This window comes from Salvelinus fontinalis, chromosome 20 (assembly GCF_029448725.1).
Source record: "Salvelinus fontinalis isolate EN_2023a chromosome 20, ASM2944872v1, whole genome shotgun sequence".
Classification (NCBI taxonomy): Eukaryota; Metazoa; Chordata; class Actinopteri; order Salmoniformes; family Salmonidae; genus Salvelinus; species Salvelinus fontinalis.
In genome coordinates, this window is record NC_074684.1 from 30,422,257 (window position 1) to 30,445,027 (window position 22,771).

General features: G+C 43.8%; 2 protein-coding genes and 1 long non-coding RNA gene across 4 annotated transcripts in view; 2 read left to right on the forward strand and 1 right to left on the reverse strand.

The window, feature by feature from the left end:
* Positions 1 to 931: 931 nt before the first annotated feature.
* Positions 932 to 13,708, forward strand: LOC129817707 (reticulon-4-interacting protein 1 homolog, mitochondrial-like). The gene is made up of 9 exons (XM_055873205.1): positions 932 to 1,587; positions 1,749 to 1,900; positions 2,626 to 2,694; positions 3,455 to 3,579; positions 4,041 to 4,089; positions 4,258 to 4,394; positions 5,239 to 5,422; positions 11,863 to 11,955; positions 13,155 to 13,708. Exons 1-9 carry the CDS (start codon positions 1,290 to 1,292, stop codon positions 13,359 to 13,361), a joined length of 1,314 nt encoding a protein of 437 aa, XP_055729180.1. The 5' UTR covers positions 932 to 1,289; the 3' UTR covers positions 13,362 to 13,708.
* Positions 13,709 to 13,787: 79 nt separating this feature from the next.
* The window catches only part of LOC129817706 (beta/gamma crystallin domain-containing protein 1-like), a 53,709-nt gene continuing 44,725 nt past the window's right edge, over positions 13,788 to 22,771 (reverse strand). For both annotated transcript variants that reach the window (XM_055873203.1, XM_055873204.1), the window contains exons 19-22: positions 18,198 to 18,321; positions 17,654 to 17,809; positions 15,904 to 16,063; positions 13,788 to 14,318 (exon numbers count right to left, since the gene is read on the reverse strand). In XM_055873203.1, the coding sequence (XP_055729178.1) occupies positions 14,230 to 14,318; positions 15,904 to 16,063; positions 17,654 to 17,809; positions 18,198 to 18,321 (529 nt within the window). In that variant the 3' untranslated portion in view covers positions 13,788 to 14,229. The remainder of the gene's footprint in view (positions 14,319 to 15,903; positions 16,064 to 17,653; positions 17,810 to 18,197; positions 18,322 to 22,771) is intronic.
* The window catches only part of LOC129817708 (uncharacterized), a 34,693-nt gene continuing 29,653 nt past the window's right edge, over positions 17,732 to 22,771 (forward strand). The window contains exon 1 of the long non-coding RNA XR_008753755.1: positions 17,732 to 17,817. This is a non-coding gene — a long non-coding RNA (uncharacterized LOC129817708). The remainder of the gene's footprint in view (positions 17,818 to 22,771) is intronic.

Here is a 22,771-nt window from a genome sequence, read left to right on the forward strand (position 1 = left end):
CACTGTAATTATTTAAAATTGTTTTAGGAGAATGCGTTTTAAAAATGAACTACATAGTAGTGTTAACCATACAGGATGGTCAAATAAACATTATTATGGTGATGTGTAGAATAAATAAGCCATTTGAGTTTCATTGGATTACATTCTACTTCCTTTAATTCAAATTCAATTCAAATTCTGTGGGCAATTTTAATTAAATTCAAATTCAAGAATTGAACCATTGAACCATTTTATCAAGCAGATTATTCCTGGCTGACACGAAGATTTGGCACACTAGAGAGAAACAGTAATGGAGCCTTTTTGTAGGCAATAACTCCAGCATTGATTCGGTGGACAAAGCCTATAGGGAAATAATAGTTTGTAGGGTTTATTGGATAACCTCTGAAAATAAAGTCTGCGGTAAATACAGGGTTAGGAGATCTTATACGTTTTGTTTTATGACATAATCTTCATCAGCTAACGTCACCTTTTTTATGTAATAAAAAAGCGCAAAACGCACATAAAGGTTTCATAATTCACAAAGGTCATGTGTTAACATGACTGATATTATCATAGAACAAAACATATAAGATATCCTAAACCTGTGTTAACCTTGGACCTTGTTTTCTGCATTTTCCCCAAAAGCCTAATCTTTCCCCATTTATTTTCCCCATTGGGATTGCTGAACGAACCAGAGGTAACTCATTAGCGGGTTTTAAGACTACAAGGTGGCGAGTTCTATTTGCCTAGTTCAGTCGTGGCTGGAGGGAGACATGCTAGGTGGGTGGGGTTGGGAAGGGAGTGGGAGGTTGGGGTGGAGCCTCACTTCTTTTTCTTCTTTTTTCCCTCTGCATACTAAATGTATAGTTACTTTTCGGCTCTGTGAAGGAAATGTGCAATTCACACTCCGACCTGTTAACGGCAGCAATACACGACAAAGCATATAGTCTGCCGGAAAACTACACGAAGAAGAATGAGGTCAGCGGTAACTGAGAGCGCAGAGTAGGAAGCGAATGTTGTGTAAGTTATGTACCAGGTGCACGTCATGTAACTTATTGATTTTAGTTATCAAGATAGAGATATTTTGGGATTTTCGTTCATGCATCATTTCGAGTAATTCATTAAACCTTTAAGGTATTTCTATGAGCGTGTATGTTTAATGAATAACTACATGTCACCTCAACGCTGACATTCACAATTATCGTACTATTGACATGTAGCCCTTACATTAGACAGTGCATGAAGCCATTTATACTTTTCTACACAGTTGATTTGATAGACATTTCAGGAGGTGGATAATAACATTCGATATGGGCTCTGTCAAAGTCACAGCGTGCTGCAGGCAGCTATTTTTGCCCCATGCAAGAGCACTTGCTTTAACTACAAAGATGGCTAGTTCTGGGAACATCATATGCTCCCTTCGAAGAAATCTCGGTTCCTCTTCGAGATTGCGGTCCAGGATGCCAGCTTGGGTGATTGACGAGTATGGCAACAATGGGGTACTGCGGTTCACTGAAGATGCAACAGCTCCCAGTGTCAACTCAGCAAGTGAGGTCTTAATCCAGGTCCACGCTGCAAGCCTCAACCCTCTCGACATATCCATGAGGAGTAAGTATCTATAAGTCTATAATATCAAATGCTCATGGTCATATTTCCTTATAAACCAAGATTATGGGACTTCAGTCAGTTGCAGTGCATTAGCGGTCATGGGAATAATTTTGCATCTTTATCACAATTGTTTTACTAATCTGTCTGTTTATATTTCTCAGGTGGGTATGGGTCAAATCTTCTGAAGCTGAGACGGGACCCGGTGTCTTTGGGTCAGAACGGAGGCGAGTTTCCCATCATACTGGGTCGGGATGTCTCTGGCGTGGTGGTGGATTGTGGGTCGGGAGTGACTCATTTCAAACCAGGAGATGAGGTACGTAGTTGAGCAGCTCTGATGTGGCCTAGTAACAGTCGTTAGGGCCGACCGTAGCAAAACGTTTTGCAACGGAAAATGAAAATGGACATTTGTTATTGAACAAGTCCAAGTCGTCTCTCCAGTTTTTACTCGGGTTCCTTCATTTGGTGTTTACTGAACACAACCATGCTGAGTCGGGATGGCATGCACAGTGCCTTCCTGTGACATTCAAGAGAACAGCCGTTTTGCTGATCGAATGAAAACGGACCTGGCTGTACTTTTTACCTACTGGTAAATTATTTGCATTGTTGGCAGGAATGAAATGGGTGTTGTTTTTTCTTCTACACTTGTCACACTTATTATCTGATACCTTGTTTATCAAGTAGGATTACATAGAGATACCCTTAGAATGTATTTTTCCATCCCTAGTGGTTGTGGCTTGGCTGGCCCCCTCAGCGGTGGCCCGCCTGGGCTGCCTCCTCTGCTGAGCCTCCGCTGGGCTGCAGGCGGTGTGCAGAAACTCATCTAGTCCAAATGTTCCACCTGTCTGGTTGTTGCCTGTCTGCTTATTGTAACAAGTTTGATTTAGTTTTTCGAGGACTTCGGCGTTGTTTTGTGTTTTTCGTATGCATTACGTTGTTATTGTAAATAACTGATGTGTTGAAAATATAAAATGTTTGAAATAATATATATATATATTATTTTGTGTGTTTTTTTGTGTGTGTGTTTTTTTTTCTTCACAGGTGTGGGCAGCCATTCCTCCATGGAAGCAGGGCAGCCTAGCAGAGATGGTGAATCTGACAGAGTATGAGGTAATTCTACTATGACTGTGTATGCTACATGCAATGACATTGTTGTTATTATGAATTGTTTTCCAAACAGGTTTTCATTCATTGTGTTATCCCATTATACGTGTAGAAACTGAATTGTTTCACGAAATATATCTTAGTCTTTGTAAGACAGACCACCCTCTTGGTGTTCAGTCGTCTGCTGAATAGAAAAGAACATTGGCTTCTTTCAGATTTGAATGGCTCTGTTATAGAGGAGACTATTAGCTTATTTTAATGGCTCTGTTTTCAAACAAATGGAAGTACCAGGGGGCATCGCTTTCTACAAACCCTTGCTTCAACTGAGAAAACGTGTAAAACAAACTTGGATGAGGTTCAAGTCTATTATTATGTAATCATTTAATCATATTGCAATGAAGTGTGCATAATTAATTAAGACTCCCAGTACAACTAGTTCCATGAGCCAGTGAAAACAGCAATTAGGCTAGCCAGACAAACTGAGTTGTGTGGTGCATCATTTGTTTGGCACTTCTCAGCATGCTATCCTGGTGTCCTGCTGTCCTGTCCTGTTGTCCTGTCCTCGCAGCAACTCCAGTCGTTCCGCTTTCCCATCGTTGCCTGAAACAAAAGAAAGGGTAAAGGGAGGGAAGAGTAACGGTTAACCACGTACAGATGTGTGAGAGAGTTTGTGCCTACTGTATGTCCTTCTAGTAGTTACCCTATATGTGTGTGTGTGTTCTTGTATGAATAACAAAAATTGTATTTGTGTGCCCTCCCACCTCAGGTCTCCCACAAACCAAGGTCGCTGAGTCACAAGGAGGCGGCGTCCATCCCCTACGTGGCTGCCACGGCCCTGTCTGCCCTGGTCAACGCGGGCGGCCTGTGCAGAAACCACTGCACTAACAAACGGCAAGTACACACACATCCATACATGACCAAATTGGCCATCTCCCAGACTCCTGCTCTGTGACAGTAGGTCCCCACCCTGTTCCACTCTGGCCACAAACCCTAGACCAACACTTTGCACTTCTGAACCAGCATTCTAACTAATCACTATACCAGAACCCATGGTCTTGGTTTGAGCAAGAGTATCTTTACTTTAAGTGTCACGCAGGATGACATCCCTGCTGCGTGATGCTCACTCTGGGTCTCGGCTAATCAGCCAGCGATACTTGTCTGATATATGTTTTACACTGAACATAGATGGATCATCTTCTCTCTTTGAATCCTGACCTCATGTCTGATCTCTCTCTCTCTCTCTCTCTCTCTCCCCCACCCTGTCTCTCTCTCTCTCCCCCACCCTGTCTCTCTCTTTCCCCCTCTCTCTCCCTCTGCCCCCCCCCCCCCCCCTTCTCTCCTCTCTCTCTCAGAGTTCTTATCACCGGAGCCTCAGGTGGTGTTGGAACGTTCTCCATCCAGGTAAGGACCTTTCAGATCTGACCAGCAGCTTATAGCACCAACACTAAAGACTCACCTCACACCAGCACCAGTGGTTGGTTGACCTTGTGCAATCATAAAGAGTATACACACATCAACACACACCCACACAGAGAGGTGTCTCTCTCCCTAAGTGTCTGTTTCCTCTAGCTGCTGAAGGCCTGGGGTGCCCACGTGACAGTGACCTGCTCCCACAATGCCGAGGGACTGGTGAGGGGTCTGGGGGCGGATGAAGTGGTGGACTACATGGCAGGAGATGTGGCCACGGAGCTGGGACTGCTGGAAAAGTGGGTTTTATTAGTTGGAATAATGTAAAAGTGCGTGTATCAAGGAATGTTTAAAACACTTTTTACAACCCTGTGATGTGTCGACTGAGACAGGGCCACAACACTAGAAGATAATGAGTGCCTCAAAGAGATCATGTATCTTAAATAAACCCTATTTTATCCATTGAGATTCTCCTCTAGATCTGATCTAACATATTTCTGAGACATCATGAGAGTAGCTAGCTGCCAAGGTCCAATCTAATGACATACAGTCACGTTCCCACTCGAATAGCACTTTCCCCACCAACTCTCTCCCTGGCCAACGTCATAAACAACATTACCCACCCACGCAGCTGAACAAGGTTGATTTGGCATACCTGCTCACTGATTCACTTCCTGGTTTCCATGGCAACGTGGCTCAAGGACTAGAGTGGGAAACTAAATGCTCTCCATTGTGGGGGGGGGGGGTTGGCTGATCAGAATAAACCCTGTTAACCTTGTCTCAGTGGTCCTGAGTGAAGACACACTTCAATCCCTTAGGCTTGGCTAGACATCTCAGTTTATCTTCAGGTTGACGTCTATATTTGTCTATTGAATAGCATGAAGGTATAGTATCTTGAGTGTTGTGTTGTTGTGGATTGGATTCTCTCTTTCTTTCTCTTCCTCTCTCTTATCATGTTTACACTAGTGAATCAAGCAGAACTCTACTGCGCTGACCTGGTTACACATCCTTCATCTTAGTTGGAACTGTGCTGGACTGAACAAAGTGAAAGAAAGTACCCGAGTCAATACAGAGTCTCAGGTTGGCATGATGGTGTGTTAGACTTTTTCACAATAACCACTGTCTCCCTGTGTTCCCCCTCAGGTTCGACGTGATTTTGGACAATGTGGGTGGGGACTCGGAGCAGTGGGCCCTGGGCCTGCTAAAGTCCTGGTCAGGGGCCAAATACGTGACCCTGGTCACCCCCTTCCTGCTTAACATCGACTCCATGGGCTTGCTGGAGGGAGCCGTCCACTCAGGACTCAACCTGCACCAGAAGGTCATCACGGTAAGCTAGCAAAACAAGTTGATGCCGGCAGTGTGAACAATGCATACGTGTCACGGATGAGGTCTGAACTCCGGTCTTACGCTCGGGAAACAAAGGTCTTAACCATTAGACCAAGTCGCTGGTAGGGCTACCTCATCACGAGAGCTTGAGTCCGATTCACCTCCGTTACATACGCATGGGAAAACTTCCTAAAATATCAATGCACTCTCATGTCAAAGTTTAAAAAAGCCTTTATTGTAACTTGACTAAACCAACCGACCACGCCGCTCTGTCAGGGTGGGGGTTACAGGGGCCTTTTCACACCGCTGCGCTGGCCAGGTTACACATCAAACATAGTTGCTAGAACCATGCTGGAAAAGACAATGTAAAAAATAAAATCTGTGCCAATGCTTTACAATAGTGTGAAAAATGGATAAGTGAAACCCCTTAGTTTGGCCAGGGTGGGGTAGTTGGCACCATGTGACTGATTCAACCATGGCCTGTATGACTTATATTTAGGTTTTTATGAGCGTTTGTCTGCTTGTTCTCATGTTGTCTTTTTGGTCTCGTTCGCTCCTTCTGTGCTGTGCACCTTTCCATTTACACCAGAGATCTGTATATAATGACTAGATGCTCATGTCTCCGCCCTAACAATGAGGGTCGTTGTCCCAAAGGCAGCAAAGCAGACGTAATACTTAAGTTCATAAAAACGCATTGGGCTTATTCTGGACATATTTTGGCGAGAGTGGCACCTCTCGCTTCGCCTCTTTCTCCCAAGCCCCTACCACACACAACAAAAAAGATGAGAGATCACTTCTTCTCTGACAAACAGTTTCAACTCTCTATTTGCATTTGAGGTTTGGTCCAACAGAATGGGTCATGTGGACAACACAACACATGGAGAAATGATTATACTGTAATAGAGGAGAAATGAACCTTTCTAATGAAACCCTGTTTATGTCTCAACTCCTCAGAAATAAAGTAGTCCACTTGATTTCAACATGTGAACAAAGTGGACAGGCCAACATGTTGTTCAAACAGTTGGAGACGGACAGCAGGGTGTGTTCATAACAATTCAACTGTTCTCCTTGTTAGCTGAATCCAGAGCTAGTGAAATTATACCTAGATCCAAGTTAGCTGAATCCAGAGCTAGTGAAATTATACCTAGATCCAAGTTAGCTGAATCCAGAGCTAGTGAAATTATACCTAGATCCAAGTTAGCTGAATCCAGAGCTAGTGAAATTATACCTAGATCCAAGTTAGCTGAATCCAGAGCTAGTGAAATTATACCTAGATCCAAGTTAGCTGAATCCAGAGCTAGTGAAATTATACCTAGATCCAAGTTAGCTGAATCCAGAGCTAGTGAAATTATACCTAGATCCAAGTTAGCTGAATCCAGAGCTAGTGAAATTATACCTAGATCCAAGTTAGCTGAATCCAGAGCTAGTGAAATTATACCTAGATCCAAGTTAGCTGAATCCAGAGCTTGTGAAATTATACCTAGATCCAAGTTAGCTGAATCCAGAGCTAGTGAAATTATACCTAGATCCAAGTTAGCTGAATCCAGAGCTTGTGAAATTATACCTAGATCCAAGTTAGCTGAATCCAGAGCTAGTGAAATTATACCTAGATCCAAGTTAGCTGAATCCAGAGCTAGTGAAATTATACCTAGATCCAAGTTAGCTGAATCCAGAGCTAGTGAAATTACACCTAGATCCAAGTTGGCTGAACTAGAAATATAAATATTAGCTGGCTACTCACTAGCCCGTGGGCTTGTGCTTGAGAGATTGAGACCGGTGTTCATTTTCTAGAATACCTGCTACATTATTAGTGAATGTGCATTATGCATGGTTCTGGGAATTTTTATAGACAAACCTGAAAGCCAGATAAGTGATTATAGCAACAAAAAAAACCCAGGTACAACTATTTTGATAAAATAATTAAATTACAAGTGGGTCTTATGGTTGTGGAAGGAATATATTCAGCCTGGTATGATTACACAAGCCCTGAAGTCATTAAATAATCGCTGACTCAGGCTCTGTCGCAGCCGGTCGCGACCGGGAGGTCCGTGGGGCGACGCACAATTGGCTTAGCGTCGTCCGGGTTAGGGAGGGTTTGGCCGGTAGGGATATCCTTGTCTCATCGCGCTCCAGCGACTCCTGTGGCGGGCCGGGCGCAGTGCGCGCTAACCGAGGGGGGCGGGTGCACGGTGTTTCCTCCTACACATTGGTGCGGCTGGCTTCGGGGTTGGAGGCGCGCTGTGTTAAGAAGCAGTGCAGCTTGGTTGGGTTGTGCTTCGGAGGACGCATGGCTTTCGACCCTCGTCTCTCCCGAGCCCGTACGGGAGCTGTAGCGATGAGACAAGATAGTAATTACTAGCGATTGGATACCACGAAAATTGGGGAGAAAAGGGGATAAAAAATAAATAATAATAATCGCTGACTGTTTTTAATGCAGTGGATTTGACCTTTAATTTTACAACAAAGCTTATTTAGAATTTTTTTTTTTTTAAATCGAGAAATGCAGTACCAGTCAAAAATTTGGACACACCGACTCATTCCAGGGTTTTTCTTTATTTTTACTATTTTCTACATTGTAGAATAATAGTGAAGACATCAAAACTATTAAATAAATATATTTTATATTTGAGATTCTTCAAAGTAGCCACCCATTTCCTTTATAACAACTTTGCACACTCTTGGCATTCTCTCAACCAGTTTCATGAGGTAGTCACTTGGAATCCATTTCAATTAACAGGTGTGCCTTTTTAAAAGTTCATTTGTGGAATTTCTTTCCTTCTTAATGTGTTTGAGCCAATCAGTTGTGTTGTGACAAGGGAGGGGTGGTATACAGAAGATAGACCTATTTGGTGAAAGACCAAGTCCATATTATGGCAAGAACAGCTCAAATAAGCCAAGAGAAACGACAGTCCATCATTACTTTAAGACATGAAGTTCAGTCAATCTGGAAAATTTCAAGTGCAGTCGCAAAAATATTAAAGTAACAGACACATCTCAACGTCAACTGTTCAGTGGAGACTGCGTGGATCAGGCCTTCATGGTTGAAATGCTGCAAAGAAACCACTACTAATGGACACCAATAATAAGAAGAGACTTGCTTGGACCAAGAAACACAAGCAATGGACATTAGACCAGTGGAAATCTGTCCTTTTGGTCTGATGAGTCCAAATGAGAGATTTTTGGGTTCCCACCGCCGTGTCTTTGTGAGACGCAGAGTAGGTGAACGGATTATCTCTGCATGTGTGGTTCCCACTGTGAAGCATGGAGGAGGAGGTGTTATGGTGTGGGGGTGCTTTGCTGGTGACGCTGTCAGTGATTTATTTAGAATTCAAGGCACACTTAACCAGCATGGCTACCACAGCATTCTGCAGCGATACGCCATCCCATCTGGTTTGTGCTTAGTGGGACTATCATTTGTTTTTCAACAGGACAATGACCCAACACACCTCCAGGCTGTGTAAGGGCCACTTGGACAAGAAGGAGAGTATTGGAGTGCTGCATCGGATGACCTGGCCTCCACAATCATGTGACCTCAACCCAATTGAGATGGTTTGGGATGAGTTGGACCGCAGAGTGAAGGAAAAGCAGCCAACAAGTGCTCAGCATATGTGGGAACTCCTTCAAGACTGTTGGAAAAGCATTCCAGTTGAAGCTGGTTGAGAGAATGCCAAGCGTGTGCAAAGCTGTCATCAAGGCAAAGGGTGGCTACCTTGAAGAATCTCAAATATAGAATGTATTTTGATTTGTTGAACACTTTTTTTGGTTACTACATTATTCCATATAGTTTTGACGTCTTCTCTATTATTCTAACATGTAGAAAATAGTAAAAATAAAGAAAATCCCTTGAATGAGTAGGTGTGTCCAAACTTTTAACTTATACTATATATTCTGAAACATACATAAGTTAGAAAAAAAAATCGAGATATGAGTTTTAGGCCATATGGCCTGGACCTAACTTCAATATGGTTTGTGCTTAATCAGTGCAAATAACCTGTTCTAAACGATTTCATGAGGAAGAAATTACACAGGAGGAATCCACCCGTTTGCGTGTGTGTCTCTGTGAATGTGTGTGTCTCTCTCTCTTTGTGTGTTCGTCTCTCTTTCTATATGAGTGTCTCTGTGAGTGTGTGTGTGTATGTCTCTGTGAGTGTGTGTATGTCTCTGTGAGTGTGTGTATGTCTCTGTGAGTGTGTGTGTGTGTCTCTCTGTGAGTGTGTCTCTGTGAGTGTGTGTGTGTGTGTGTGTGTGTGTGTGTGTCTCTCTCTGTGAGTGTGTGTGTGTGTATTACATGCAGCTGGGCTGTTTGGAGTTCATGTGTGGTGAAGCTGAACTAAATGGATGGATGGTCTGGAACAGGGTGAAGCTGAACTAAATGGATGGATGGTCTGGAACAGGGTGGAGCTGAACTAAATGGATGGATGGTCTGGAACAGGGTGGAGCTGAACTAAATGGATGGATGGTCTGGAACAGGGTGAAGCTGAACTAAATGGATGGATGGTCTGGAACAGGGTGGAGCTGAACTAAATGGATGGATGGTCTGGAACAGGGTGGAGCTGAACTAAATGGATGGATGCTCTGGAACAGGGTGGAGCTGAACTAAATGGATGGATGCTCTGGAACAGGGTGGAGCTGAACTAAATGGATGGATGGTCTGGAACAGGGTGGAGCTGAACTAAATGGATGGATGGTTTGGAACAGGGTGGAGCTGAACTAAATAGATGGATGGTTTGGAACAGGGTGGAGCTGAACTAAATGGATGGATGGTCTGGAACAGGGTGGAGCTGAACTAAATGGATGGATGGTTACCAACAGGGTGGAGCTGAACTAAATGGATGGATGGTTACCAACAGGGTGAAGCTGAACTAAATGTATGGATGGTCTGGAACAGGGTGGAGCTGAACTAAATGGATGGATGGTCTGCAACAGGGTGGAGCTGAACTAAATGTATGGATGGTCTGGAACAGGGTGGAGCTGAACTAAATGGATGGATGGTTACTAACAGGGTGGAGCTGAACTAAATGGATGGATGGTCTGGAACAGGGTGGAGCTGAACTAAATGGATGGATGGTCTGGAACAGGGTGGAGCTGAACTAAATGGATGGATGGTCTGGAACAGGGTGGAGCTGAACTAAATGGATGGATGGTCTGGAACAGGGTGGAGCTGAACTAAATGGATGGATGGTCTGGAACAGGGTGGAGCTGAACTAAATGGATGGATGGTCTGGAACAGGGTGGAGCTGAACTAAATGGATGGATGGTTACCAACAGGGTGGAGCTGAACTAAATGGATGGATGGTCTGGAACAGGGTGGAGCTGATTCTTAGGTAATCTTGGTTAACCCAGAACTAAAGTTTTGCGTAATTGGTCAGCTGCTAGATTAAGTTCAGAGTCCAGACATGTTAAAAGAGATGAAGAGATGTTAGAACGAGGAGCTCCACCCTCTCTCTTTGCGGGCAAGTCTATGGGCCGAATGTCCCCTTCCGAAATTCAAAAGATACGAACACCTGTGAAATCGTGATTGGTCCAAATAAGCTTAAGCTCTGGAACTATTGTTGTTTGTTTGCTATCAGTGCCCATAGTATAAAGACTGATCTATGGCACCATTCATGTTTAAGTAGTCTGCCCACGACAGATTACTGCTTAGGGGACTTTGCTATGTAGTCCTCCCGAACAACACAAGCCTGGTAGGCAAGGACAATTACTCTGGCAGTGAGTTATAATAGTCACTAGACTGTCTGACTGTCTGTGAGTTACACACACGGGGGTGGGGGGCTGCTGAAACGGCAGTTTTTAGGCTGTTAAATCACTAAATGCCTGTATGTGTATGTTTGTGTGTGTGTCTGTATGTTTCCTGCCAAGCCTCTGGCTCAGGACCCTATTGTCTGGGTGAGCAGCTGGCTGGCCATATCGGGCGACTGCGGGGCTAAAGCATGAGTCACACTGGACAGACAGACTAGGGCTGGAGCTGGACACAGTACCTGAGAGAGCACAGCCAAATGGGGACCTCTAGTGGACCAACGTAGCCTTACTAGTCACGAACACAAGTGGCACTTTCATAGCCTGTTCCGAGATCAGTTTGTGCCATCATGTCATATCCTTGTCATGACACTGACTTGACATGTCGGGCATAACAAGGTGTTGACATAATAGTACAGACCTGGGACCAGTCTAGCACATTCACTTATTTCTGGAGACACATAGGATAATGCCACCACGTGTTAACTTAGCATTATTATGTGACTATGCAGTGTTGTATAGGATGTGTACAGTGCAGTACATGGTGCTACCAAACGGTCATTATCAAGGTCATTTCACCAGCGTTTGTGCTTGCTGTTCATATTTAGTCCCTGGTCGGTTTTCTGTTTATGGCCGTTGGGGACAATAAAGATGTATGGAATTGAAGTCGGATAGTATCTTGACGGTCAGATCTTTTCCTCTCAGAACATGTGTAACGGAGTGTTCTACCGCTGGGGGTTCTATGCTCCAGACGGCCCGGCGCTGGACGAGGTCAGCCAGCTGGTGGATGCCGGAAAGGTACTGCTACTGCATTCTCTAGTCTATAACATCCTACAGTAACTCATTTCTACAGATGGAAATTAGCCAGGTAGGTGGGTCTATACATGCCACAGATTCCAAGCATTGTCCTATATTCAGAGTCCCTCTGTCTTTGTGTGTGGGCATTCCCCTGTGTCGGTGTGTGGTTGGCTATGAGTCAGATTTGAACAGTGAATGGGTTTCCAACAGTGCTGAGCAGCCATTTGCTAAAGCCCCCCCCCCCCCCCCCCCCTCCCCAGTCACGGGTGTAATCCATACCCCTTTGTCCCAGGGATTATAGGGACAGCATGGCATTTTGGGGAGCGGGGGTGCTGTGCTGGTGGCAGGAATCCATTCACACAGACATACATCACACACACCCCAATCCCTGTCAGAATGGAGATAGATTTCTATCACAATGTTTCAAATATATTAGTTGTGAGTCACAAACAGAAGATGCAACTTTTAAATATCAGACTGTAAATATGCCCATATAGGTCCACGAACATATGTCATGATCCAAAAGCAAATGAGTCATCAACAAAAATAAATAACAAATAAATGCAAGACAGGTTTTTTCTGGTTAAAACAGAACATTTTACAAACATATTTCTTTCTTTGCAAACACAAGTGGTCAAATATGCTTTTGTGAATGTGACATTTGACAACATTTGTTACTCCACAGATTACATTTGTGACCTCCATTTTACATATTTGTGACTCACTACTTAGTTTTCTAATGAAACGTTAAAAATATATATCTCCACAGTCTCTCACTGTGACGCCAGTAGCCGGTCCATTCATTGTTAATGACGAGACACAGACGAGAATAACATGTTGGGTGGTGGGAGGGGGGCACAGGATTGTCCTTCCTCATCACATTTTAAACACTAGCCCCTCCCTCGTTTTTTTGTTGTTGTTGACGCTTGTGCATTCATTTGGAGATGATTTGCGCATGGGTGGTTGAATGTATTCATAGATTACTAATGTGTTTAGAGTTCTCCTGCAGTATGTATTAGTTTGGTTGGTTGGGGTCCATACACACACCATACACACAGCTCGCTGCAAAAACAAGCAAGTCATTTTATTGGTTCTAGTTACACATTTAGTCCTAGCGTATTTCCTTGAGGTGGTTGTTCATTGGTGGATTGTGTTTTTACTGTTCATGTGTGTACAGACACTGTGTTGTCATTCCTTAGATCCTTCCAGTGGTGGAGGCCACGTTCCTGTTCTCCCAGGTGCCCCTGGCCTTCCAGAAAGTAGAGGGGGGTCACGCCAGGGGGAAGACTGTGGTCACCGTGGCCCAAGAGGAAGAGGGGACCGGAGTGACTGAAGAGGAGGGGGAGACTAGTGACACCCCAGAGCAAGTCAGGGAGGAAGTCAGGCAAGCAGCGCCAAAGAGCTAAACCGCTGTGATGTCAACACTAAGCATTGGGTCACTAAGACACGCAACTGTTTTTTTAAACGCTTTGCAACGGACAACTTAAAACATTTTTGGTTTTTGGTCCAGTCCAGATAGTCCCACCCTGTTTCAGTCAGTTTTCTTACATTTTCCTAATGGACATGACCCTGAATATGGTTTGTCCATGTCCATCCTGTAGAACGCTGAACTCTTGAGCTCTACTGCAAAATACTGTTTGGTTTGCGCTTTTGCAGATAAACTGCTTGTTTGAGAAAGGCAACATTTATTTATCTTATGGTTTGTCTTGTGTGTTGAGAATTCATTACGGAAAAGTAAAATATATACATTTTGGCCTGCGCAATTGATTCATACTTTTATGACATGTTTTGTTAGGCAATTTGTTATTCCAAATATTCTAGATAACAAAATATAATCACATCACATATTTATTTACATAAGGACATCAATGGCAGAAGGGAATAAGATGTCAAAAAAATACATATTCATCAACAATGTCAAACTCGTATATTATCAGATATTAAAGGGTAGGTAAAGTATTTCAAGTTTAGTCTGAGTCCATTTTCCCATAATGTAGTAATGAATACTATTGTTTTGTCCCTGTTTGTTCGAGAAGAAGTAATGCGATATTATAGATTATCCAGGAAATTTGATATATTTTCCATGTTGATCGCAGAGGAAAGATTATACTGTATATAAGCTTCTCTTCCAGCAGCAAATGTTCTGTTCCTGAGGCATCTTGTCCTTGAGGCTTGTATGGGGCCCACGCTGCAGCTGCGTCACAGAGCGCTGAGGCCTCTCATCATACTGCACCTCAGAGACTACACCAAGTTCTTCCCTCTCAAAACAAGACCTCAGAGTATCTCCACTGTCCATCTTTGGTTGGGTTTGTTTGGATCAAACGCGTTGAGAATCACCTGGTTTCTGTCATATTGTTGACCACCTGCAATGACAGACAAAATTATTTGAGTTGTGCCTTGTTTAAATACAATGTGTCCCTTCCTTCCTTGGGCCAATCACTGATCTGCCAAGGTTGGATCAGTGAAAGCACAATGGAAACGTTGCCTTAACTTGTCCAGACAACGTTGCCTTAACTTGTCCAGACAACGTTGCCTTAACTTACCCAGACAACGTTGCCTTAACTTACCCAGACAACGTTGCCTTAACTTACCCAGACAACGTTGCCTTAACTTACCCAGACAACGTTGCCTTAACTTACCCAGACAACGTTGCCTTAACTTACCCAGACAACGTTGCCTTAACTTACCCAGACAACGTTGCCTTAACTTACCCAGACAACGTTGCCTTAACTTATCCAGACAACGTTGCCTTAACTTACCCAGACAACGTTGCCTTAACTTACCCAGACAACGTTGCCTTAACTTACCCAGACAACGTTGCCTTAACTTACCCAGACAACGTTGCCTTAACTTACCCAGACAACGTTGCCTTAACTTGTCCAGACAACGTTGCCTTAACTTGTCCAGACAACGTTGCCTTAACTTGTCCAGACAACGTTGCCTTAACTTGTCCAGATACCGTTGCCTTAACTTGTCCAGACAACGTTGCCTTAACTTGTCCAGACAACGTTGCCTTAACTTGTCCAGACAACGTTGCCTTAACTTGTCCAGACAACGTTGCCTTAACTTGTCCAGACAACGTTGCCTTAACTTGTCCAGACAACGTTGCCTTAACTTGTCCAGACAACGTTGCCTTAACTTGTCCAGACAACGTTGCCTTAACTTGTCCAGACAACGTTGCCTTAACTTGTCCAGACAACGTTGCCTTAACTTGTCCAGACAACGTTGCCTTAACTTGTCCAGACAACGTTGCCTTAACTTGTCCAGACAACGTTGCCTTAACTTGTCCAGACAACGTTGCCTTAACTTGTCCAGACAACGTTGCCTTAACTTGTCCAGACAACGTTGCCTTAACTTATCTAATAACTTACTGATTAGTGAATACCTCAAAGAAGGGGAAAAGGAGGGGAAATTTGAGGGGTTTTTTCAAAGCCTATCGGTGAATCCCAAAACACCCCTGGTCCCTACCAACTCGATTGGAAGGCCCTTCCTTGGGACACTTGTGCATATGGCGGAGGCGCGCGCAAATGGAGGGGCGAGGAGAAGGGAGTGATTTGAGATTCAGCCTGTCTGTCTCTAAAATTGTCACAAGCCTACTTGATACTGAATCCAGCTGCAGCCCATTGTCACGTCTCTGTCCATCCACAAGGTGTTGCTAATTCACAATTATTCCAGTCAAGTTACCTAATCTAAGTAAAACCCCAGAACTGAATGAAGTGAAACCAGTGAACAATACAATACACGGACTAGTTCCTGTAGCTTTGAGGTATTATTGCAATAGGTTTCTCTTGCCTTCTGATTGGCTGGGTAGCAATGTCGTCATATTGCTCCTACCTATCAAATCCTCTCAGATCTACAGGAGTGGCTGGGGAGTTGGAGTCATATTCATTTGTGTAGCCTAGTGAATATGAACCTGGTATCCCATGTTTGTTGTTGTTTTTGCCTCACCTTTGACCTCCAGGAGCAGGTCGGGGCTGGCGGTGTAGCGGATGAGGCCATCAGGCGTAATGCTCCAGCAGGAGGGTTGTTTGCCAGGCTCAGGTGAGAGGCCCATACGACTGCCTGTCATGGCCACGCTACACGGAGCCACACAGCAATCCTCCTGCACCTGGACAGACAGAGTAGAAAACTTTAGCTTGAAAAACTTTATTATCTTCTAAAGAGGAAATAATTTGTACCGACATTCAATCACACACTTTAAATAAAGAATGGGCCTGCATCAAGCATAAACACTAGTTGAGTGTTGTAATAAACCATATAAGTGCAACATAGAGCATGATGCTGTGAGACGTGGCAGGGAGTCCAGAGTACAAAGGCTGTTATGAACTCACTAATTAAAGTCATGGGTCGGAAATTTAAAGTTCATGAAATAATAATCGACGTGCTTACTCAAAAGTTCTACTCTCAAAAATAGTTGGGTGCAGGATCCTCGTCGATAGGCCATGAACAATGAAATGGATGGCATTCAATTTCTGTGAAGTTACAAGGCCATGTTCAGAGTTCAGAGAACTGTACAGTAGGTGTAGCCCACGGCCAAGACAGACTACTCTATAGATAGAATACTTAACAAATCCCCAAGGATTTGATTACCCAAGAACCAGCAGTACTCCAGGATCTGATTTAAATACCCCGGCTCTAGTGCTTGTTAAGTTACAGTTTTCCTGGCCTGTCCACCTTCTCTAAACTGGAACTCTGCTACCCGACCCGAGCCCGACGGGCTCCGACATTTTACATTGGGTTAGAGCCGGGTAAGTTTTCTCATCAATTACATAAGGGCTCGGGTATCACTACATTGATCACTAACATATTGAAGTTGAGCCATCTGCTTGTGCTCTGCTGCACAGTAGTCATATCTGACTAAGATTATAACATGGTGTCAGAAGTGCTTCAAACTTGTCAAATATAAAACAAAGATTATTTTAAAAAACGTATAATGTTCCTTGAGTTTAGAGTGACCAAAAGTAGGTAACAGCTAACTGCTCTCTCATGTCTCTTCGTTTGTTGAGCAGAGCCAGAGATACTTTTAAGGAGATGGAAAACTCCATTGGAATCCTATTAATGGCCATTGTGTACATTGCCCATGCTACATCAATGGGACACATGGTCCATTCTGGGACAAGGAGAGCTCTCTCTCAAGGCGTGAATGGGAATCAATTGGGTGCTAGCTCAAAAACTCAACATTAGCATGAATTTTGTCAACAAGAAGTACAACATTACAAATCTTCGGAGATGTGAGATAATTAACTTGCTATCTGTATAGCTTTGGAATTGTGACATTATGTTGAGGAAAATAGGCACGTTTCTCGACTCACACCCTGATTTTGAGAATGGATTGTGTGACGATTAGCTTAGCAACCACGTGACTCAGCATGTGAACGCGATTGGTTGACAGTCTGCTGGGTGGGGCGTTATATGTTCCTCCATCCATTGCCCATTACTATGGATACACAGACTCGCCATGAGCAGAGTGCCTGTAGAGTGAGCTGCCTGCACGCAGGGAGCGATAAGAGTGACGGAGAGGAGCGGCTAATGGATTTACTAATGGAGGAAGTTACTTCTGATTTCGGGCAGGGCCTTAAATTTGTCAGAAGCAATCGGGCCTGGGTAGGGTCTGAACGTCACGGGCAGGGGCAAGGCTTAAAAATTCATGCCCCTGCAGGGCTTTACTCGAAACACCCTGTTGCCATGACGATGCTACCTTGCAGTGGAGATGTCCATCCCGATAGAACCAGATCTGTTCGACTCCGCCCATCTCCTCCGTTGCCTGGATACGCATCAGCTTGATGTCATCCATCTCCCCAGTGACAGACATTAGAAGGCCCTCCTGGCTCCTCAACCGGAAGTGCACCTGTCGCTGCTCAGGTAACACACAAACACACACACACTGGATTAGGGTTCACTGTCTATGAACCATAAGTAGTTCTCAGTTCAATATGCTGTCAATGTATTCCCTGTCTGCCGTGCAGCCCCTGTGCTCACACAGAATATTATGCAAAGCTCCATTGATGGGGCCGTTAGAGTAGTGGACTATAGAAGCCAAAAGCGCACCTTTTAAAAGGTATTTTCCCTGACTTTGGCAGAGATCACATTAACGGTAAACGCTGCCGATGTTGGCTCAAGTGTAAATTACCTTTAAAAATCTGTTATAGTCCGTAGCTCTATAACGAAACTAGGATTGAATCCTGGCCTTAATCTCTGTGTGCCCATATAATCATGTTATCACATTTGAGATGGCTTCTTACCTGGATCAGTGGGCGCAGGGATCCGATTCGCTGCCAGTTACTGAATGTTCGCCAATCGAGCACCTCGCCGGGCTTCAGCAGAATCTGAGCTCCGCGGTAGTTGATCCCCTCATACAGCACCCACCTGTCAATCAGAAGTAACCAAGTGTCAATCAAAAAGTATCAATACACACTAGCAAAGCTTAGTGTCTCACATATCAGACAAATTATTCCTTGAACTTTTCACTCAGTGTCAAAGACAAGGTCAAAACAGTTACCAAACTAAGTGTCTCACATATCAATTAGTGAATAATGATTGCTTTGCCTTTTCACCCACTCAACCCCCATAGAAACTAGAACACATCAACACAGAAACATTCTGTCTGTGCTGATGTCATCGCTTTATCTGGAATCAAAAGCGCCATTCATTTGGCCTCATCCCATTTCTCTCCCTGCAAGAAAGTCCCACTCATGAGTTATAGGTCTGACCCTGCTGGATCTCCTTGTGTTTCTGTGTGTTGCAGAGGTGAGTCCACATCTCCAGTCTGAATGTCACACCCCATTGGGAACTTTCCACTGGTCTGGACCAAGCCTCACTACCTCATAATATCCCACGATTCCAAGACCCTTCCAAATCAAATCAAGCTTTATTTATACAGCACATTTCAGACATGGAATGCAACGCAATGTGCTTAAAAAAAACGTTAATATTTACTATACAACAAACATAAGAGGAAAATAAATAAATAACAACAATAAAAACTGAAATGCACCCTTAAGAAAAGCAAAGCTAAAAAGGTGTGTTTTAAGATCTCTTTTAAATATGTCCACAGTTTCAGCCCCCCTCAGGTTCTCTGGCAGGCTATTCCAGAGGCTGGGGGCATAGTAACTAAAGGCTGTCTCTCCATGCCTCTTGGTCCCCCTCAGGTTCTCTGGCAGGCTATTCCAGAGGCTGGGGGCATAATAACTAAAGGCTGTCTCTCCATGCCTCTTGGTCCCCCTCAGGTTCTCTGGCAGGCTATTCCAGAGGCTGGGGGCATAGTAACTAAAGGATGTCTCTCTATGCCTCTTGGTCCCCCTCAGGTTCTCTGGCAGGCTATTCCAGAGGCTGGGGGCATAGTAACTAAAGGCTGTCTCTCCATGCCTCTTGGTCCCCCTCAGGTTCTCTGGCAGGCTATTCCAGAGGCTGGGGGCATAATAAATAAAGGCTGCCTCACCATGCCTCTTGGTCTGAGGCTTTGGGACAGTTAAAAGGCCAGAGGACCTGAGGGACCTACTGGGTACAACTTAAAAGCATGTCTGACATGTATTGGGATGCACAGTCGTGGATTGATTTAAAAACCAATCCAATAATCTTCAAATAAATTCTGAAAACCTTAAAACCAGTGTAATGTGTGCTGGTCTTGGTCAGTACCCATGCTGCAGCATTCTGTATGTTTTGCAGTTGACCAATGGCTTTCTTGGGTAGACCAGACAGGAGAGCATTACAGTAGTAAAGCCTGCTTGTAATAAAAGCATGAGTGAGTATTTTTGTATCAGCCTGAGAGCGAAACAGCCACACCGTGGCAATGTTCCTCAGGTGGTAAAAACTATTTTGGTCACATTTCTAATGTGTGATTTGAAACTGAGTTCAGAATGTAAAATAACACCTAGGTTTTTTAGTTGCTATTTTATCTTTATTGCCTGTGAATTAACATTTGTGGCCAGATTCTCTCTCTGTGCTTTGGCTCCAACAATAATTACCTCGGTCTTGATTTAGCTATAGGAAGTTGTCAGCTATCCTATTATTTAAATCCCTAATACAGTCTAATAATTTATCCGTGGAGCTAAAATCCTCTGGTGACACAGAAATGTAAAGTTGTGTATCGTCTGCGTACGAGGGAAAATCAATGCTGTGCTTTCTGATAACGCTGCCAAGGAGTAACACGTATAAACTGAACAGTACCGGACCCAAAATCGAACCATGTGGAACGCCACATGTGATACGCATTTTCTCTGAGTTATGTTCACCAAGGGTGACAAAAACTATTGACCAGTTAAATAGGTCCTAAACCAATTTAGAACTGGACCGGAGAGACCAACCCACCTCTCCAGTCCATCCAGAAGGACATTATGGTCAACATTGTCGAATGCAGCACATAAATCCAAGAGTACAAAGAGCTGTTTGGCACGTGTTCACTCGTAGATCATTTAGCATTTTAACTTAAGCTGGCTCTGTGCTGTGGTGGGCACAAAAAAACAGATTAGATTTTTTTTAAAGACAGTTGGCACAAATTATTTAGCTGTTTGAAAAACAATTTCTCCAGAATTTTGCTTTAGAAAGGAAGGTTGGAGATCGGCTGAAATTTGCTAAGAGCTGAAGAATCTAGATTACTTTCTTCAGAAGGGATTTCACCATAGCAGTTTTTAGTGCAGTGGGGAAAATGCCTGTAAACAGGGAGAGATTAACAATAGCTTGCATTTCTTCAGAAATGCAATTAAAAACCGTTTTGAAAAGGTGGTGGGGATAGGATCGAGAAGGCAGGTAGAAGACTTAAGTTGTGATATCACTTTCCTGAGCATGTCTGTGTCAACCAGGGGAAATCAATCCATAGTGCTTTTGCGTGCTAGATTAGGGGACATATCACCAAACTTCTCATCAGGTCTTGCTTGTCTGATAACCAACATAAGGCAGGGTATCTTATCTCTGAAACATGCTACAAACTCATCACATTTAGATGTGGAGGAAAGTTCACATAGGTCTGCGGGGGTAGGATTTATCAGGCCATCAATGGTCGAGAAGAGCACTGTTTAATTATTCAGATTGTTAGCGCTCCAAGCTAGAAAAATGAGCCCGTCTGGCATTTCTAATTGCCTTGTAATACAGTCATTCGGAAAGTATTCAGACCCCTTGACTTTTTCCACATTTTGTTACGTTACAGCCTTAATCAAAAATGTATTAAATCATTCCCCCCCTCATCAATTCACACACAATACCCCATAATGACAAAGCAAAACCAGGTTTGTAGAAATTTTTGTACTTAGATCTCTTTGTACTTTGCTCCGTTCATCTTTTCCTCGATCCTGCCCCATCCACTATAAAACATCCCCACAGCATGCTGCCACCACCATGCTTCACCGTAGGGATGGTGCCAGGTTTCCTCCAGACGTGACACTTGACATTCAGGCCAAAAAGTTTAATCTTGGTTTCATCAGATCAGAGAATCTTGTTTCTCATGGTCTGATATTCTTTTAGGTGCCTTTTGGCAAACTTCGAGCGGGTTGTCATGTGCCTTTTACTGAGGAGTGGCTTCCGTCTGGCCACTCTACCATAAAGGCCTGATTGGTGGAGTGCTGCAGGGATGGTTGTCCTTCTGGAAGGTTCTCCCATCTCCACAGAGGAACTCTGGAGCTCTGTCAGAGTGACCATCGGGTTCTTGGTCACCTCCCTGACCAAGGCACTCAACCCCTGATTGCTCAGTTTGGCCGGGCGGCCATCTCTAGGACGGGTCTTGGTGGTTCCAAACGTCTTTCATTTAAGAATGATGGAGGCCACTGTGTTCTTGGGGACCTTCAATGCTGCAGAAATGTTTTGGTACCCTTCCCCAGATCTGTGCCTCGACACAATCTTGTCTCGGAGCTCTACGGACAATTCCTTTGACCTCATGGCTTGGTTTTTGCTCTGACATGCACTGTGTGACGGCCCTGAATTCGGCCCTGAATTTGTCTGAACCGTTTCGGTGCTTCTTCCAATAGGGCACTTCCCTTTTTAATTCCCAATTATATAGCCAGCATTAGCTGTGCAAAATGGGGTTGTGATGGTGGTGCGAATGAGGATATGTTCAGCCCTCACTTCTGAATATTCTTTACTCCATTTGTTTTGTTGTATTTAAAAGTGTGCTTTGTAGCCTTGTCTCAAGTTTAACCAGGATCGGATCCACTCATTTCTTCTTTTGGACTACACATCTCAGTTGGTCTCCGCTGTTTCTTCGTGGCCTTTCTCCGCTGGAGATCTGTTGTCGGATTGGATTGTCTGACCACAACTTTTTTATTTGTTTTGGTGTGATGTATACCATGATGATTTATGTGTTCAGTTGTAGTGAAGACTACAGAGATGACACTTTATAGTTGTGTGGTAAAAGAGTTGATTGCAATCTGATTTGTATTAATGAGACCAAGTTTACGCATCACTTTATGAAATGACAATTGAGTGACTGAGGTCACTTGGGTTCACTGAATTCCTTTACCGGGCTGGACTCTTTTAGGCCCGAGGTACGTGACTTTTCTTGAGGAACCAGAGCTTATTGTTTGTTACATTATTATGTGTGATCATTTATTTTGGGAAGACAACCAACACAAAAGAACAGTTGTTTTGCAGTTATTTCCAATGTTTTAAGGGTTTATGAAAAATGTATGTCCATACTGACTTTTACATGAGTCATTTGTATTGGTGTAGGCTTGACGGACCAGACAGGACTCATTCCCTCCCAAAGAAAAAAGAGAAAGCAATATTTTCTCTGGTAGGCACAACCTACCTGCCACCTCCTCAAACAATAACCTCAAGTCAAAACCGTTACAAATGTCAACAATGGGCCCTTATATAGACAGGTGTGTGT

Excerpts from the sequence above, each read along its gene's own strand:
- LOC129817707 (XM_055873205.1), top strand. The coding sequence starts at position 1,290 with ATGGGCTCTGTCAAAGTCACAGCGTGCTGCAGGCAGCTATTTTTGCCC. Across the intron at positions 1,588-1,748 it reads TCTCGACATATCCATGAGGA|GTGGGTATGGGTCAAATCTT; the intron begins GTAAGTATCTAT and ends TATATTTCTCAG. Across the intron at positions 4,090-4,257 it reads TTGGAACGTTCTCCATCCAG|CTGCTGAAGGCCTGGGGTGC; the intron begins GTAAGGACCTTT and ends TGTTTCCTCTAG.